Genomic DNA, 19454 nt, shown 5'->3' with positions numbered 1-19454 from the left:
TCCCCTCCTATGAACCGGATATGCGGCCAATATCAGCCCTAAGTAGAAGTATTACCTGCATCTTCCAGCCCCTTGCTATCAACTCTAAACTGCTGTTCTCTTTCAAGACAGTTGAACACTACTTTGGTTTTCTGCATACTAAATTTTAGACCCGCCGTTCTCCTGAGCCTCTCTATGTCGTCGATTACGTTTTGCAGTTCATTTCCTGAATAACTTAGCAAGGTAACGTCCACAGCGATTCGTAGATCACTCAGCTATTCTTCATTAACTCTTATTCTTAACTGTTCCCAATTCAGGTATCTTAATACTGATATGCTTGGATATCGGGACCGAGGTCTTCACCGCATGATGATGAACTCTGCAGACGACGGAGGGAAGCCTTCAGGAGGGTTGGTAAACTTGAAGGTTTATTTACATTTTTACCACAGAAGCAGGGAGACCAAAAGTCAGAAATGAAGTGCTGTGAAACCAGCCAAATTGCGGCTTAATACAGTGGATATTCCCTAGGCACCTAGCTAGGAAAACCGGTGGCTGATCAAGCGTCCAATGGGCAGACACACTCTTCATAGTCTCCGCCCTAACCACGTGACCGCTCCGCCCTCACAAACACGTGCACAGGCGATGAGGAATCCTGGCGCCTTGAGGTCCTGGAATGCGGTTTCTGACGGGTTGACCAGGTGCATAAGGTAGTTGGCTTTGTAGGCGGTGATCTCCTCCGTGGAAAGATGCGTCCTGACGGTCCCGGTGAATTCCAGAGGGTAAGATGAATCAGCCGTGTCCGCCCCCGCTTTGTCTGGCCGCGCAGGTGCAAGCGAGCGAGGAGGGTCCGGCGCCTTTGTTCGGGTTTTTCTGCCGGTCCACGTGAGGGCGCAGTTCGTGAGAAACGCCGCATTCCATACTCCGGACGAAGGGATTGGAGGCCTTTCGTCACAGCTCGCCGTCACCAGGAGCCGTCCCTAATCCTCTTCTCAGGACGACAGCACCTTTGGTCAAACATAATTCGATGGCACCTGCCGGGCTCGTCTGTTCCCGCTGTCGGGGCTTCCGATCACAACAATACCTCTTGTAAACAGGCAGGGATTAGCATTGGCGAAAACGTGTGTCACTGCCTGGCACCGTCTCTGACTGGAATTTTATTGCGAACTTTATGGTGATCTAAGGTGGCTTTGCAACCGTTACAGACATCTGACAGTATTTTTATGTAAGGTTCTTAATACCATGATCCTGCAATGCTTGCATGACTGCTGAAGTTCTGACTGAGGGAAAATCTTTCTCGTAATCTATGAAGGCTATGTGTAATAGTTGCATATATTCTAAGCATATCTCTATTTCCGGATTTATAAAGAGATTATGGTACTTTGTTGAGTATATTTTATGAAAGACTGCGTAAAATGTGTTTATTTGAATTCTGAGGCTGTCCAGACTCTATATTAAGGATAACAATAGTAAATACATTATAGGCAACAGGTAGTGACCTGATCGTTTTGTTATTTTTAAATTCCTGGACATCTACTTTGTTATGGATTAAAATAATGTTTGCGTTCTTCCAAGCTCGAGAGTATGACTTCGCGTATACAATTTCCCCACCCTCCTTCAGCAGATCTCGTGTTACCTTAACCACCGCAGCTGGTTTACCGCTTTGCATTGCTCCCTAATGCTTTCTTTACTTCCTCTTTCGTTACACAGTGGAAGTACCATTCTTGTCCGCTACTGTCTTTCTCATTTACGGCCTAATTATGTGGCTACTGTATATATTTCTATAGAACTCTTCAGCCACAATTATTGTATTCTCCATTTTGCAAATGACAATGCTCGCTTTGTCTCTTAACAAAAACCTCTGATTTTTGCCTATACCTAGCTTCCTTCTTACAACATTTAAGCTAGCTCCGTTTCTTGAGCATGCACTACTCTCTTCCTATTAAACCTCCTTGTGTCGGTTACCTTTTCCTTATTAATTAGCTTTGAAAGCTCTGCCAGTTCTATCCTGTCTGTGGGGTTTTATGCTATCAAGCTTTCACATTTCTTAATCAGATATTTTGTCTCGAGAGAGAGCCTGCCGTTTCCGGTGGAACCATCTTACCGGCTTCTTATACACACTTTGTCATCGCTGTTGTGAGATCATCGTTCTTTGCTTGAATATTACGCTCGTCGTGCTCAGATAAACCCAAAATATCTGTTCTGCAGCGATATCTTGAATTCCTCTACTTTCCTTGTTACCGCTAACTCGTTAATGGGCTTCCCGTCACTAATTTGTTAAGTTACCTTTTTATGTGTAGGCTGATTCGAGACCTTACCATCCGGCGATCGCTACAACTGACCTTTCCGACAGCCCCCAGATCTTGCACGATGCCAGGGTGAGCGATTTACATAAAAGAAGAAATCTAGTTTGGTCTAGTTGGTTCATGATTCACAAAGAAAACAGCGCGAACTACGGGGACAAAGAGAAACGAACACGACGTCGTGGCAACGTCGTGGCAACGTCGTGGCAACGTCCTATCAGTCGCTACCTTCAAATCCACCTTGGACCCTTGGTGGGCGATGACCCTTTCCTTGTGCCCAGTTCGTGCGATGTGCTAAAACACCTGGAGACTTTGCCCCCAAGAACTACACAGGGTTCTTTATCAAAATGGCGCTGGTCCTGTCGTGTTTGTTTCTCTTTTGTCCCCGTATTTCGCGTCACTTTCTTTGTGAGTAGTATAATGTCTATTTCATTTTTTTAGTCTCATCATTGCGGCTCCTCCACGAGCACTTCTCCACTACGTAATAGGTATGACCGCCGCCTTCATCAGTTGCGGATCAGTCACTGGTAACTGAGGGCTAAGGTTTAATTGGTTTATTCACAGACACTACAAGCAAAGAAGCTTCGTTTGTGATTAAGGATTAAGGATTTGCTGGGTGATGGCAGCCTTGAAAGATGGCATGTCTTCAGTGCAGAAGATAGAAAACGAAAGGCTATTCATCAGGCTGTAGTCTTCGGTAAAAGTTTATTAGGTGCATATTTCATTTACAGAGAGGCTTGCCAACATTTGCCTAAGTGATTATCCCTTATTGCTGTATGTGATGAACGCAAAAAAATGACGTATTCAAACGGTTGGTTGTGAGAAAAGTAAAGAAATTACTAAGGCGTATAATTTTCTTTCTAACTGCGAAGCCAAGTCGGTGGTAGAAACGAAATGATCCGTTTAATTCAATCTGAGTGGTCCGTGTGTGTTTAAATCGGGTCAGCTACTGTGATTCGTTTTGCCGTCCGTACTACCAAAGCATATCCCATACTCGAGTAGATGACGGCTAGAAGTCCGATCGCGTGACTTGTCTAAAGCATCTGATAATAAAGCCTAAACGGTAACACACGCCCATGGAGAAATGGTAAATCATTTGTGCGCTGGTAAATTCAAGTAGAGAGAAAAAAGGTGAGAATCATTTCACTTCGAGCGAGCTGTTTAAACAGCAGCCTTGGTTTAAAAGGCTCTCAGAAGGCTTAGAGGGAGATTCCCATGCATAGTTACAAATGATTTCTTTTATGTCTTGTCCTCAAAAATAAATGTACAACAAATGTTTCCTTCGACAGAGCAGATTCTATATGCTTTCTCAAGTATTCAAGAATATAACGCTATTCCACAAAATCCCACTGCCGACAGTCACTTTCAACTCTACTTTTCTCCATTGTCACAAAAACTTTTTGCTATTTTTCGTTATCAAGGAGTGCTGAATTTATCGGTTCACAGTTCAGTGGGCACTGATCGATCACTGCAGTCAGTTGCTCTTAAGGGTGTGGCAAAAGGTGACCGCACATGCAAATCTTTGTTTGCCAACCCCTACCCTCTTCCCGCGAACAACGCGTCGGCAGAAGTGGCGTCTTGTTCCGTGATCGCGGTTCCCAGAGTCACCCTCTCGAGTGCGCCAACGGAGTATTATTTGGCAATATGCGGCCGGGGTTCATTATGAATGTCGCGAACGCGAGTTCACTTTTATGTTTCGTACTTAAATGACTAAAATGTGGCTTGAGACAAATTTTTGAGCATGCTTCCTGGAATGCGACTTGTCTGCCCAGTGCTACGTTATTAGCCGTGTAAGCGGGCCAAGATATGACGTGTTGTCCTTTAAACAAACTGTGTCAATTTCGTAATCATTCCTTTTATGTGCGTAAGGTGATCGTTACCGTTTAGGTCATGCAAGAACCTCTAACCATCGCTACGCAAATTAGGTGCGTTATTAAGACTGGGTTCGCCAAGCGCACTACCATGTGATTATTTTTTCTTATTGAGCGAAAAAAAGCGATCCCGAACAGAAGTACTTGCTGTTCGGCCAGTTGGCTCATCATAAAGTTGAATGGCGTAAGGGAACGAACACAGGAAGACACAGAGACAGAAAGAGCGCCTACTACCAACTGCGTTCATTGCGGAAAACACCATCTTTATACGCCAGTGCAATATCACCATCAGTGCGTATAAAGCTAGTGTTTTCCGCAATAAGCTCAGTTGGTAGTAGGCGCTCTTTCAGTCTCTGTGTCTTTCTGTGTTCGTTCCCTTACGCCATTCAACTTTATGATCCCGAGCAGTTAGAAGAGGCGCTCGGAACCAGTTGACACCTTCTTGTATGAATAGATCACGGCGCTCTGATGACGTAGATACTATTTTCGCTTGAAATGTAGATCTCATAAGGTAGAAAAGTCAAAAAGTTGAATTTAGGTATCGCGACTCCCTGCAGCATACGATTTTAAACTACTATGCCTTCAAGGTAGAGTTTTTCGAGAGGATGTCTGATTGTAGATTTTACCACCGTTGATTTCGAAACGGTTCTCGTACAGTGCTTTTTATCCTTGACGGGGCGAGTTTGACTTCAATGGCGGGGAAACGGTCTATTTCTAAACCTTATTTTGCTACAGACTGAGCGTGGTAAGTAAAAATATAGTGCAAGAGAAAAAAGCGCTCTGGTACAAAAGAAGAGTTACTATTCGAAAAGCAGGAAAAGCACGTACTAAAACTTATGGGCGGCTTCAATGGGAAGGTACTCAACATGCAGGAAGTATAGACCAGACAGAAGATGACTGTGGCAGCGTTTCCAAGAGTAGCTGCGGGGAGTAATTGCTAGAAATTCTCAGCATGAAATTATTTACTGATACTGAATGCCATCTTCAGCAAACTGGGATAACTGGGCCGCACTCAAGCATGATTTGCTTAAGCGGCGCAGAATTCTGCCCTGTACACGAGGATGAAAATAAGTGATTATCATTATATAAACTATAACCTGGCAGAGCGCAACTGAGGAGACTAAAATTAAACAGTCTTCAATTTGCGTGCGCAGTCAGTCATCGTGTAGAACGTGGAGGTGGTTGGCCAGTTGAGATGCAGTGACCACAGAATGGTAAGACCTCGAAATACCCGAAGAGGAAACGGAGGAGCTCACCAAACAGATCGCGGTGCGAGGCTAAGTGGGGAATTCATGATCTCGCTCCGGAGCAGGTACTCTAGTTCAGCCAAGGACACCACCCTTAGTTTTCTAGCAATTAATGATAATCTGAAAAATATCGTTGTGGAGTACTCAAAAAAAACAAGGGGCCTCTAATTCTAAAGATAGAATAAAATTAACAGAGCTGTCAAAGGTAATAAGCGTAAGGCAACCAACAAAAGGGAATATAATATGCAGAAATTGAAGTTGAAAATCAATAATGACGGACACAGGGGTACAGGGAAATTTTACATCCGCCAGTAATTAAGGAGGAGGCAAAGATAGATTTACAAACATTGAAAACGGGTAAAGTGGCTTTTGGAATCACTTAAGAGCAGGTCTATTGAAAGCGGCGTGGTGAGATTCTGCTAGAAAAACTAACAACACTCTATACGCACTGCCTTATGACCTGAAAAATCTGAACAATATCGTTTCGGAGAACACAGTAGAAACAAGGAGCAGAGTGCTTAGGCAAGATACTGGCAAGCTCTCTCAGGAGTTGAAAGATGTGGTTAAGAAACGGCAATGCATGAAAGCTTCTAACTCTAAATATAGAATAAACCTGACAGAGCTTTCAGAGATAATAAGCTTAAGGTAACCAACAAAAAGAAATATAATACGCAAAAAATCAAGTTGAAAATCAATAATAACAGAGGCAGGAATACAGGAAAATTTCACATCCCGCCAGTAACGAAGAAGGTAGTAAAGATATATTTACAAACAATGCAAAGAGGTAAAGTGGCAGATGGAATCACGTAAGAACACATCTATTGAAAGAGCGTGGTGCGATTCTGCTAAAAAAACTGCCCACACTCTACACGCAATGTCTCATGACCTCGAGCGTACCGGTATCTTGGCAACACGCTAGGATTATCTCAACCCCTAAGAATTGGGATATCAAGGACTCGAAATATTGCACCAGCCAGCCTACTGTCGGTTTCCTACGCAGTTTTTACTAAGGTATTCGCTAATTTAATGAAAGCAACCTTAGATATGAGCCAACCGAACTATCAGGCTGGATTTTGAAAAGGCCACTCGGAAGTAGACCATACTCACACTAGCAGGTTATAGAGAAATGTTCAAAATAACGCCCACCCCTCTACATAGGCTCCAGAGATTGCGGGGGACCATTTGATTGATTCGAAATGTTCGCAGTCAAATTGGCATTACGGGAGCCATGTACAGAAAAGGCGTATGCAAATGCACTGGAAAATATCTATCGCAGGAGCACAGCCATCAAAGTCCCTCGACGAAAATTTAATAAAATCCGCATTAAGAACCGTGTTAGGCTTGAAGACACAATCTCTGCAATCCTCGTCACCCCAAAATTACAGTAGGTAGTCAGGCATCTGCACGGGAATAGCTTAGGGGCAAAGTCAATGGATAATAATTAAGGAACATGAAAAGCTCTGATGACATTTCCTTGCTAACAAACTCAGAGGCCACTTGAGGCCGACACGAGGCCAGAGAAAATCGTATCTATCGTATCACCACTTGGTATCTAGCGACTCGGGGCCGGTACCCGCGCCTCTCGCGTACAAGGCGAATGCTCAGCTATAGATTAAAGGCGAGGGTTGAGCTTAAAATGAAGAAAGTGCAGCCAGCTTTGGCTAAAAAGATGATATGCATGGCGTTGAGACAGGAAGAAATCCGAGAGAAGGCAAGCGGTGCCACAGAATGTCAGGTAGGCAGATGAATTACAAAGTTATAGGGGTTGAAGTAGCCCGCAGCTGGAAGACAATCAGGAGGAATTGCAGGGATACGGGAGAAGCGCTTGTCCTGCGGTGGGAGTAATTATGCTTTTGATAGTGTTTAATGTGACGTCATGTTGAAAACCTTCGCGAAATACAGATATATAATCAACCAGTGAAACATCGTCTTCAAGTTTATGCCAAGCTACTAATAAATAACAACAGCAGGTCCATACAGTAGGGTGACAGGTATCCCCGCCAGAAAGTGCAGCTTTGACGTTCCTCATCGTACCTGGACCACCTGCGACTTAAGCCGTGATCACGGCATATTGTATTCTTAAAATATCGCACTTCAATTTGTATAAATTCACAATCCCCTAAGCACCATGCGGCAGCTTGCCTGTAAACACGATATTAGCTTGCGCGAAAAGGCCTCGCAAAGGACATATATTGCAAACTTATAATACGTGTGTAGACAGGTTTCTTCAGTTTGCTCTCCACAAATCACATCGTATTGAAGACTAAAATAATCAACATAGGCCCTGCGAAAACCGAGTTAAAGGCATTATTATGTTTTCATTCTGATGTTTCCATATCTCTAATGCGAACGTTGGAGAGTTTCGTATATGAATGCATACTATGTGACTGATTAGTGTCCGCTGCAGTTAGTAACATCCAATGACTAACATAGTGCGTGAAATCAGGCCGAGTTTTGAGGCACACGGTGCTTGGAAGTGTGGCGCATGCTGCATAAATTGGTGCACCTTATTTTTTTTCTGCATTTCTATTTCAAAGCTACAATGAAAGATACCTATGCGCTCTTTTAACGGAGCCAATCGATGGAACAACATTAACAAGTAAAACTAATTCATTACTGGCAATGAACTAAACGCCTCCCATTCTCATCATATATGCCACAACGGTAGAGGAATTGGTATCTGAAAAGCACGAAGGCGACTGCTACTGTATTACAGAAACCATACAATCAGGAGGAATCAGCTCATGCACATTATTTTCAGGACACAGAGAAATGTGACATATTCTTCGCAGTCATTGAAAAGAATATTGTTGCTTGCAAGTATTCCTAGATATAGATATTATTCTATACTGCTTACAGAACGAGAAATAAATAGTTTATTCATTCGTGTTGTAAAGGGCGCATTGGCCTATTCATGTGACAAGAATGGACGAAGAGCAGGCTGGAGAATGTGCATTACCCATGAATAGAGCATTGGGTGAACAGGCGGAAAAAGAATTTCTGGACACGACGTTTTCCATGCATAAAGCTCAACACGGGAACAAGTGGGTGGCACTCAGTGGATACCGGGATATCAAACAAATAGGGTAAACAGGAGGAGGAAGAAGAAGAACCCAGAATTCACGCGAAGAAGAAGAAAGCGGCTCGTACTGCCTTCGCCATTCTCGGGTCGTCCATCCTCAACCACGACGCCATCATAATGCTGCCCCTGCTCTCGAAGCGTCCTGTTCTTCTTTCTCCGACGTCTGTGACATCAGAACACCCAGCAAAGGACCGCTTTCCTGACCTTCAGTCACCCAGGCGTGAAGGTGGCCCAGGTTCCATGGGTGCCCAGTACCCAGGGCGCCAGGCCTTATCCATTTCTGCTTACGCGGCCTTGGCGCCTTCCACTTCGGGTCCGGGATCTTCGGCAGCCTCTGTCCACGGGTCGCCGACGTCGTCGGGATCACTATCAAACGGAATCACGGACGTTGAACCTCTTTATGAGTCGGCAGAGTAAGCATTGTGTCCTTTTTTTCCGTTATATTACGCAGACCGGTCTAAGTCATTCTGAATAAGCAAAACTTCGTCATAACACCTGAATGCTCCCTAATGACATACTGCTTGTGTGCAATAGGCAGAAGAGAATAGGAGGATGAGAGAATCTGTAGGTGTGGTATGCGTATATTAGTTGGCGTTTAACGTCTTAAAGTGATGTGGTTTATGAGGTACGCTGTAGGAGAGGGATCCGGATTAACTTCGAATACGCGGGGTTATTTAGCCTGCACTGACATTGCACAGTACACAGGCGCGATACTTTTCGCCTGCATCGAAACGCGACCGCCGCGGCCAGGATCGCACCCTCGTCCCCGGGCTCAGCAGTCCAGTGCCCTAACAACTGAAGGAAATCATAATATTTTTGTTTGGGCGAACTTGTAAGGTAAATACCTTCGCGACTTTTTGGACCGGATATAATCTAAAAGAAAATATATCAAAATGAATTTAATGCAAGAAGCGCGAATATTTGTCGTATAAATCAGTCTGTCCAGATGGCTTCATTTTATCGCGCTATCTTTTGAAGTAAATTACTTGTGACTTTTTTCATGGGATTTTATCTAAAAGAAAATATGTGATAAGGAAGTAAACTTAAGAAGAGCGAATATCTGTCGTAAAAATGAGTGTGTCCAGATGGCTTCATATTATCGTGCTATCTTTTGAAGTAGATTGCTTGTGACTTTTTTCACGGGATTTTACCTAATATAAATTATGTGAAAAGGAAGTAAACGTAAGAAGCGCGAATATCTGTCGTAAAGGTGAGTGTGTTCAGATGGCTTCATTTTATCGTGCAATCTTTGGAAGTAAATTTCTTGTGACTTTTTTCACGGGATAGTTCCTAATAGAAGTTATGTGATAAGGAAGCAAACGTAAGAAGCGCGAATATCTGTCGTAAAAATGAGCGTCTCCAGATGGCTTCATGTTATCGCGCTATCCTATTAAGTAAATTGTTGTGAATTTTTTTCACGAGATTTTATCTAATAGAAATTATGTGAAAAGGAAGTAAACGTAAGAAGCGCGAATATCTTTCGTAAAAATGAGTGTGTCCAGTTGGCTTCATTTTATCGTGCTATCTTTTGATGTAAATTACTTGTGACTTTTTTCACGGGAATGTACCTAATAGAAATTATGTGAAAAGGAAGTAAACGTAAGAAGCGCGAATATCTGTCGTAAAAATCAGTATGTCCAGATCGCTTCATTTTATCATGCAATCATTTGAAGTAAATTACTTGACTTTTTTCACGGGATTTTATCTAATAGAAATTATGTGAAAAGGAAGTAAACGTAAGAATTAAGCGCGAATATCTATCGCAAAAATGAGTGTGTTCAGGTGGCTTCATTTTATCGTGCTTATCTTTTGAAGTAAATTACTTGTGACTTTTTGCAGAGGATTTTATCTAATAGAAATTATGTGAAAAGGAAGTAAACGTAAGAAGCGCGAATATCTGTCGTAAACATGAGTGTGTCCAGAGGGCCTCATCTTATCAGAGGTATTACAGCAAGTTGTCGAAAGACAATGCTGAGAAGTGTTTAACCTCGCGTGCTAGCTAACATGTATGCCGTGCGTGTTTTTTCTCGGCAGCGGCTACTGTGGAGTAGTCAAGATGGAATAATGCGAAATAATGACGGAGTACTCAGTGGGTGCACAGCTGCCTAATGATATACATTTTGTTAAGAGGATCTCAAATTGGCGGAATGAACTTGCTTCAGCATGTCCAACATTCTCGGTCATAAATTTTGATACTGAAGCAATTGTAAAATACTGTTTCTTTAATATTGAAGGTAATGGTATTTTCTTATGATATGCAGCAAAGACTTCATTTTGTAGTGTTTCCATGAATCGCCTCGAACAGTTAAGATTTGCATAGGAAACCAATGGGGAACGGTTTGGACAACATCAAAAACGTTAATAGGAAAAAAATGCAAGGCCGCCATCTGGTGACGGGGGATATATTGATTGTTATTGTAAAATCTTACATTATATGAACTAAACTGCGTTCATGAAAGTTTTCTCGCTCAAACATGCTTTTGTCCAAAATTTCTGGGTATGCTACAATCCTCATCGTTGCATTCGGAGGAAGCCAGACGCATCCCCCCGACAAACCCAATTGATCAAAAAGTATCAATTATATGGACACCTGCGCACGAATCTGCCCCCGGCAACGAGCCTGCACAGGCACTCGCTTCGACGTCTCTACTAGCGAGCGGCCGTAAAACAGCCCGGAAGCTAGGGTATGAAAGATTGCAACATTGCATACCACGAACTTACCGAACACTATAAGTTACATAGAAGGATATTTCCACCCCCAGGTAGGTCTCTCTCCAATAATCAGGCGCGCATTTCGAGGCGGTTACAAGCTCGAAATTCCATCTGTCCAGTCTGGGTCTATCTCACACAGACCGAGGATGAAAAAGATTGAACATGTAAGAATTGCGGTGAAAGAGGCACTCTTCATCACATAATTTGGGAATGCGCCGATTCCCCGGGCGCCGGCCTAAACATCAACAGTATAGACGCCTGAAAAGTTCCGCTGCGGAGCGAGAACCCCACCATCCAGCAGCCAGGCACCCGCCTGGCGGCTGAGGCTGTGAAAAAACGATACATCCTTAGCATGCGGAGCATCTCCTACCCGCGTCCCAGCCCTGCGTGCCGGGACCGGGGATTTGGGGCTCCTCCTCGGTAGACAATAAAGCTTTCATTCATTCATTCATTCATTCATTCATTCATTCATTCATTCATTCATTCATTCATTCATTTTCGACGTCTGTTTGACCTCCCAATTTTATTTTCTTCTTCGTTTGCCTCCCTATTTCCGGAAATCCCTTCCCCACTCGATCCACTGTTTCCGACATCATCATTTCCGGGCTGAACAACTGCATAGCGCGCTTAGAATAAAACAGCAAGCTTCTCTGTTGCAGGCGCAAATCGTAACACAATTTATTTGTCCATAATTTTACATATACCATCAAGGAGAGGCAAACGGTAGCTAGCAAACAGGCTTCCTGGCGGGGCTTACATCCCGGTTCATACATCTGGGCACCTTTGCGTAAACAACAGAACACATTCAAAACTGTTCAGTGGTAAACAAAACTCGTTTCAAAACCATCACGCATGAAAGCAGAGCATTTAAATGCGCACAGAAAACCGTAAATTCGTAAAATCTAATATAAATGCCAGGTGTGAAATAAGCACAAAATGAAGAATTTCTCACATTCATGAAAAAATGCTGCAGAATAAAGTAACCATGCCATTTCTTAGTGAAAAATACTGTTACAGTCTTCTGTAGTTGTTTGTAAAGATGAGTGTACATTTCAAAGAGCTGCAACCTCGTAAGCTTTAGTTTGTGTTCTATAGTTCGTTCTTGATGATGTAGTGAACAGGGAAGCCACACTCAAATCACAAGATATATTACCATGAAAGGAATCTACTACAGCAAACAATTGTCTGGCTTGATTTTTTGGGAATTATGAATCGCCACGAACAAGTTATAATAATGAAAATTGCGAACATGAAAAGCTTCTAAAAGAGAGAAAAGTGAGTAAGCAACTGCTCCAACTTTCCCTATTAGCCTGCAGTGGGTACTGTTTCGGATTCTTATGTGTTTACGGGCAAATAGGGAAGAAAGCCCCAGCGTGTTCAGTTAGCGTTGGCTGGCAGTGCATGTTGCTTCTGAAAGCGCGCAGTTTTTTGCTATCATAGCACATGTCTTCGAGCGTCTCCAACGTGTTTCGCCTTCACCGCAAACCATTTTCCTCTGGAGCGTTTGTAGTGCCGGTGTAATAGCCAAGTAGCTCTCATGGGATCTTGAGACCCTGAAATCATTTTCTTTTAGTTTCTTCCATTGCATGGCGCTAATCTCGTCACAAGGACGACTGAAACTTGTTTTAATGTCCAACCATGCAAGAGCTAAATTCCCCGAAGAAGAAATTTTTCATTCGTTTGTCTGCGAAATTTTCATTCGTGAGTCGTTTTCTTGGCCTAGAATTTTTGTGGTGAAAGAAATTGCAGAAAATGCCTTCGTAGACTCCCGCACCATAATTGACGTTTCATTCCAGAAAACGAAAACTGACACGCGATCGTTGGGCCAATCCGACGAAAATGCGCCGCATTACCTTTCACTCTTCATCACCTTTCTTTACATCCACCTTTATTGTGCACTTTGTCTCCTTTGTGCTTCTTGGCCCTCGACTTCCTCGCACACTTGACCTCCTGTTTCATGCCTCATATCCAGTATGCACTGACACTCACTTCTGAACGTGGCTCGCGCCTAACCGCTTCGAAAGAAGAGCGGCATCCGGCGCTCGCCCGCCGCTGTGGTATCTCCGCTCCCCCTTTTCAGCTTACTTTCCGCTTCACTCTCCTCCTTCTACGGTAGCCACCCGCCCGGTTGTTCCCGTGGCAAACATCCTCAGTTTGCGCATTCCTTGGCCCACGTCAGAAGCGCTTCCATCGACGGTTGCCACGGGACGACCCAGGACCCATAGTGCGCACACTAAGGGTTCTTCCTGTGGCAGCCGCTTTCCCGCCTCTCTCTCCTCTCCCCTACGAGTGGAGACGACGATTTCCCTCACTGCCTCGTGCGAACCGTGGCCGGTTGGTTTTGCAGGCTTAAGAGAACATCGGACGCCGTACAGTTTTTCTCGATACGGAGGCTCTAATGTTGTCGCACTAGAAGTGTGACAACACCAACCCTACTTCCTTGTCAAACGTTTTTGTTCAATCAAAGTGCCTGAATCACATCTCCCTTCAAATGTGCACCGTAAGAATCACGGAACTTTGCCTTGGCTCTACAAGCAGTCCCAAAATATTATTCTAGGTCACACCGTAGCAAGGTAATAGGACCTATTTAGACCACGGCGTTGCATGCCTCCTCCATGTGCATCACCGCTCTTCTGCATTAAAGTGTATGCTTAATAGCCTAAATAAGTCATCCGCAAGACGAAGACATCTCCCAGTGGAATACAATTATATGTGTCCTGCGCGCGGTGCAAGATATATAGCCGAGGACACATCACACCAAACGCATTGAAAGCTTGCGACCACATAAAGCTACACTTTCGTACAGCAGAAGAGTCCTTTTCATCACATCTTCTATGTTCCAAGTGCCGAAACGGCAGAGAAAATGTACTGAACTATCTTATTCCCATAAACAGCACCTCATATCGCGCGGCGCATCTTTTTCGGGTTTCGTCAGCCGGTCATCCGGGCTCCGGTCAGTGCAATCGCGTCACCCTTATAAATATTCTTGTCAAGGTTACATCGGAGTTCTTCAGAGTGGATTCAACATGGAATCTTGAATTGCTGTTGGAACCACGAAGGGCTGAGGTTGGTGGAATGCGGAGGCACCTTGGAATTTCAACAGAAAAGTGGCCACCGTACTTCAGTCGAGGATTCTCTTTTGCGAGAAGGGCGCCCATGTAAACGATGAACAGAGAAGGATACACGAGAGACACGTGTAGGCGCCTACTTGCGTGTGTCATGTCTTCTCTATCCTTCGTTTATTTCGCGCCTTTTTTGCATAATGTCAAAGCAACTTGCCCAACAGTACGCGCTAAAGCGAGCATTCTCAAAGGCGGTTCATTCTTTTCTTCTTGAATTTATGCTCAAATTGTTAGGATGACTAAATATATGCTTATTCATGGCTGCGCCCCCCCCCCCCCCCCAAAAAAAAAACGATCAGCGCGACTGGTGCGGCAAATATGTGTTAGCAGTACTGTTCCCCTCGGACAGCGTAGCCTCTGCCTCTCACCGGTTCAGACCGTGCGAGCGGATGGCGGGATCCAGTCCGTCAATCAACATGTGACACGCCCTGCACTCGCTGCACTCTCACATCCAATTCAGATATCACAGTTACTTCCCGTATCCCCCTTCGGTCTTGCTCACCCGCCACCCGTCGCCTCCCACACCCACTTTTTTTCCCTCTCCCGCTTTAGTAAGGCGATAAGGTGTACCGCTCATTTTTGCAGTTTATGAAAGTTATCCTTGCGTGATTGCGTCGTGGTGTCCCGCACTAGGTAACAATATCAAATTAATAGCTTGATGTTTTGCCCAAAAGAAAGCATAGTTGAGCAATATTCTTACTTTTTAAATATATTTCTGGATAAGCATATCTTTCCATAACCAACCTTGGAGGTTGTAATCAGTTGGTGCGTTTTAGAAAGGTTGGTCATATGGTTTTGAACTAAGAATTGCATATACTTTGAAAAAATAAACAGACAGAACGGAGATAAGAGGTTCTGCAGAGTTATATTCCGCGTTTAAAAACAACAAGCTGTCGGCACCTGGAGCCGTCTGGTAAATGTAGTTTAATTTATGTTCATTACATGTTAAATGTCGGAGAAATAAAACGCACACGTACTTAATTGGCTGTATTTGAAGATCATCAATGTCATGGTTTTTGTAGTTGTTTAAAGACATCATAGTAGCAGTGATTTCATGCACCATTGTAGGCGTCAAAAATGCGCTTTGAGGAAATAATTTTAAACTAACGACGCACTTCGCCTTGCAAGTGCTTTTTGTTAGAGAAACAAAATTGTCATTAAGAACTGAAGGTAGCTCCTTCGTAAATATTATTGCCTTATCAACAGATGTCGAAATCTGAGAATATATATCAAAATCTCGGCCAAGAACAGTGTTGAGCCTTTTCGATTAACGATAATGTCTTTAAATATGCCAGAAATAAAGAGATTTTATAATTATGTTCCTCTGGAAATGAAGGATACCATGCTAAAGAATTTCTACGGGCAAAGGCAAGCCAGTACTATTAAACTGAGCTGAATAAAATTTGAATTGGTGACATGACTACTCGACAATATGCTGACGTTAATTACCTTTGTTTCCTGCGCTTGCTAAAGCAGCCAACATCAGAAAACAAACTCTGTCAACATTTCAAATTTTCCTGCGCGCATTGCATAACTATATTGGCAGCTCATGTGAGATTGACTACTAGTAAGCTGTGCCAGTAGCTGTCCGGTTGTCTGAACAGTTAATGTGCTCATAATGGCAGATCGGTTACACCAGTCTTGTTCCTCGTTAAAAACAACAATAGCATTTTTTTCGTCTTATAATGGCCACCCCGATAGCGGCATAGCACACATTGTTAATTTCAACACAGCTGAGGAGTAAAAATCTAGCACCCCTTTATACCAAGGAAACTGCGCCAGAACAGATTCCACCTGTTTTAAGACAGAATGTCATTACAAGCATAAGTACCGCATTTAGCTGCACTCTGAGCTCATTCAGTACTTCGGCGCAATCCGTGTTCGGCAGTCAGAAAACCATTTTTTTTCACCTCTCGTAAACACACCCCATGCCAATAGTACGGAGCTACTACTGATGATAGTGAATGCTAGCAAATGCCTTTTTTTCAAAGCCCATACAACTTAGCAGTACTACGCAATACTGTAAAGCGGCATCTGTCGAATGCTTTGACTACTAAATTCCATTCTACGAGACAATTGGCCAATAATATTGTTCCGCGAGTAATCAGACAAGAACTACAAACAATGTCTGGTCGCAAAGTGTTAATCCGTTCCAGCTGCTATAATAATAATCGTACAAACAGGAATTTGCTGCGGTTGAACTTCGCACTGGAAACTGTGGTTTGTGCATTCTATAGGGATCTCTATTTGCGCCTTTTTTACCGCTTCAAATTTTTTTATGAACAACGTATTTTCGAAAATCTAGAAGCATTCGTGGCTATTACTAATGATAACATACTTATTTGTAAATACAGCCAAGTGCCCTTGTAGTAGTTGAAAGTTAGCTATTAAGGCTTAGTTGAGCGGCTCACTAGAAAATATGATTCACCTGTTCCATCACGTCCACCAGGACTGGTTCTTTTTTGAAAAAGCAATAATTCCGCCTCAAAAAGCCTACTTTTAAAAATTAGTCACGGGCTTCCCTTAAACTCCCTGTACAGAGGATCTTGCGACTAGTATCATGAAATATGCAATGCAGCAGAGAGATTGCCTTTTCCATTATGTCTCAATGGAGAACTTTTCCACTTTGCAACTAATCCACCGATGCGCCTAAAATTGCATTATTTACGACCGAGAAAAGTACAGCTGGAAACTAACATTTCCCGCAAATAAACTATTTTGGGTGAAGCGTAACACATTTTTTTACAGAATCTGTTGAGTAGACTCGACGTACGTTGGGTTCATGTCGATCTCCTTTTGATTCAGCACGAATTCAACAAGATGTAAACTGAAGTTCAAAAGTCCTTTTAGAAGGGCGTGTGATGAGCTTTTTTTCTGCTTGTTGTGTATTTTTGTTTTGTTTTCGTGTATTCAAGGAGCAGCGGCGAACAAACAAAAGAACCAGAAAAGCCAGGCTTGTGTTACTGCTCTGTAATCAATGCGCCGCTTCTTACCCATGTAGGAGGCTCAAAAACGCTCTAAAATAGGCCCCTAAGCAAAACGTCACTTAGTGGAGCAATAGAGGAACAAGGGTACTTTATTCCACGGTGGCGGCCACTCTGCCTCCATCTATATATTGTACACCGTGCTCCTGAGCCGCCGGTAGCCACCTCAACTCAGTTAAACTTGCTGATTGCATCTGCCAAACTGACGTTTTCATGCTGCGTCGACCTTCGTTTTCGAATCCACTGCGCTATCCCAAGACACCATAGGCTGTCTCTTCGTGAATTAGATGCCCTGCCATGTTCATTTTCTTAATCCATCAGGATATCATTCGTTCAAACTTTTTTAGCACAGCCTGCTCGCGTCATGATGTTTCTCGTAGTGCATCATGCATGATGTTAACCCCACGCATACGCATGCTACATATATTCGCTCCGCAGGCGCCCCCCGGCAACCAGTTCTTTTGGCGTAAGCAGCAGCAGCGACGTGGAACCAGATGACTACACAGCGACGTCGCACTCTCCGAGGAGGGCGCGGAAGAACCGCCTGGAGGCTGAGCACTTGCTCATGGCGCTGACTGTCTTCAGCCTGGTGAGCGCGAGCGCACTCGCCATCACCCTGCTGATGCGGGGAACCTTCGGCATGGCACCAAGGGAGGCAGGCGACGACGTCCTTGACCCGTCGCTGCTGCTGGACAACGCCTCGATGCCATCCGACGACTCTGGCTTCAGGGTCGAGTTCTCTCGGCGCCCGTCCCGCGGCGAGGGCGGGGACCAGACTCCCAGGGAGCCGCCCTTCTTTTCGCTCACGATGAGGCCCCGGACAAATGAAACGAAGGAGCCGGTCATCACGTGGCCACCGTCTCCAGAGACGTACTCTCTCGTACCAGCAGACAATTTGACGGATGCCGGGCCGGATACTGCGTCGAGCGAGACACAGTCGTCGAGCAACACGCCGACAGGAGCATCTAGTGAGAAAGAGGCGTCGATCAGCGCTCAGACCGAGGCGTCGTCTTCCACCGATTCGACCAGCGAGCCTGCTACTGTCATAGCACGACAGCTGGAGGGCTTGGCTAACAACGTCACTTCCGATGGCGAAGATGACGAAAGTGGAGAAGACAGCGAGGACGGCGAAGGTTACGAAGCTGGTGAAGATAAAAAGGTGATCTCGGCGCTCTAAGCTGACTCGTAGGAGCCACGCAGGTTTAAATGAAAAGGTGATCTCGGCGCTCTAAGCTGGCTCGTAGGAGCCACGCAGGTTTAAATGAAAAGGTGATCTCGGCGCTCTAAGCTGGCTCGTAGGAGCCACGCGGGTATATAGCTCTTTAGGAGTCCTGTTCGGAGCAGCTGATTTAAGTGGGCGATTATTATTATTGCTTTAGTGTTGAAGAATGCGCTGAAGGTCTAAAACGTCACGAGATGGGGGAGAAACTTGTACATTACGACTTACAGGCAATTGATTAATTTAAATAACTTAAGCGTTCTTCGAATTGGTCATGCACCGATACTTTAAGTTGCAAAGCTGTGGGTAATGCGACTACTATTCCGATAATCACTTACTTTTCATCAATGTCTTTTTTTTCGAAAACAAATAGTAACCAGTCGTATAGCTTCGAGAACATCGATTCGGTGGCAGACACTGCTGTAGCACTGGATTTTCTCGCGGGAGAGCTGCAATGGTGGGGGTGCAGAGATACCGTGCGAGAGAATCTCCTCACATGCAAGCTGGCGCGGCTTGATTAGCCCTGTGTTCTGCGCTTGCATTATGCATTTGACCACGATAGCACAACGGAAGGTCATGTTTATTGAGCTTGGGCTTTGCCCCCTCAGAGAGCGAAGACGAAGCTCGGCGCTTTGTATCACTTCAAGGTGGTGCGCACGCTCTTCGTATGTAAAAGCAACGCACTTTCTCCCGGCGCGTGCATCGAGATGCTGTTCCGTATTGGTACTAATGTGTTCAGAAGGAACCATGGGAAAATTGCCAAAGAAATCTTTGAAAAACAAATCTAGATGAAACCATCAACTTATTCGCTGCCGTAGACTAAAGTTCAAGCAAGCCGCACCAGTTCATTCTCGTCCGTATATATCTGTCCTATGTATGAAAAATATTTATAATAACCGATTACGTCTCTGTTCTTATTCGGTTAGTTTTTGTGGGCT

General features: G+C 44.2%; 1 protein-coding gene across 1 annotated transcript; it reads left to right on the top strand.

The window, feature by feature from the left end:
* Nucleotides 1-8568: 8568 nt before the first annotated feature.
* Nucleotides 8569-18474, top strand: LOC144124094 (uncharacterized). Its single transcript, XM_077656760.1, has 2 exons — nucleotides 8569-8892; nucleotides 17736-18474. The coding sequence occupies exons 1-2, from the start codon at nucleotides 8597-8599 to the stop codon at nucleotides 18472-18474; spliced, it is 1035 nt and encodes a 344-aa protein (XP_077512886.1). The 5' UTR covers nucleotides 8569-8596.
* Nucleotides 18475-19454: the final 980 nt, after the last annotated feature.

Source organism: Amblyomma americanum, chromosome 3 (genome assembly GCF_052857255.1).
Source record: "Amblyomma americanum isolate KBUSLIRL-KWMA chromosome 3, ASM5285725v1, whole genome shotgun sequence".
Lineage (NCBI taxonomy): Eukaryota > Metazoa > Arthropoda > Arachnida > Ixodida > Ixodidae > Amblyomma > Amblyomma americanum.
The sequence above is the reverse complement of the archived record's forward strand: the minus strand, read 5'-3'. Positions and strand labels throughout refer to the sequence as shown.

Coding starts and splice junctions, on each gene's coding strand:
- LOC144124094 (XM_077656760.1), top strand. CDS start 8,597: ATGCTGCCCCTGCTCTCGAAGCGTCCTGTTCTTCTTTCTCCGACGTCT. Junction 8,893..17,735: donor CCTCTTTATGAGTCGGCAGA/GTAAGCATTGTG, acceptor TTCGCTCCGCAG/GCGCCCCCCGGCAACCAGTT.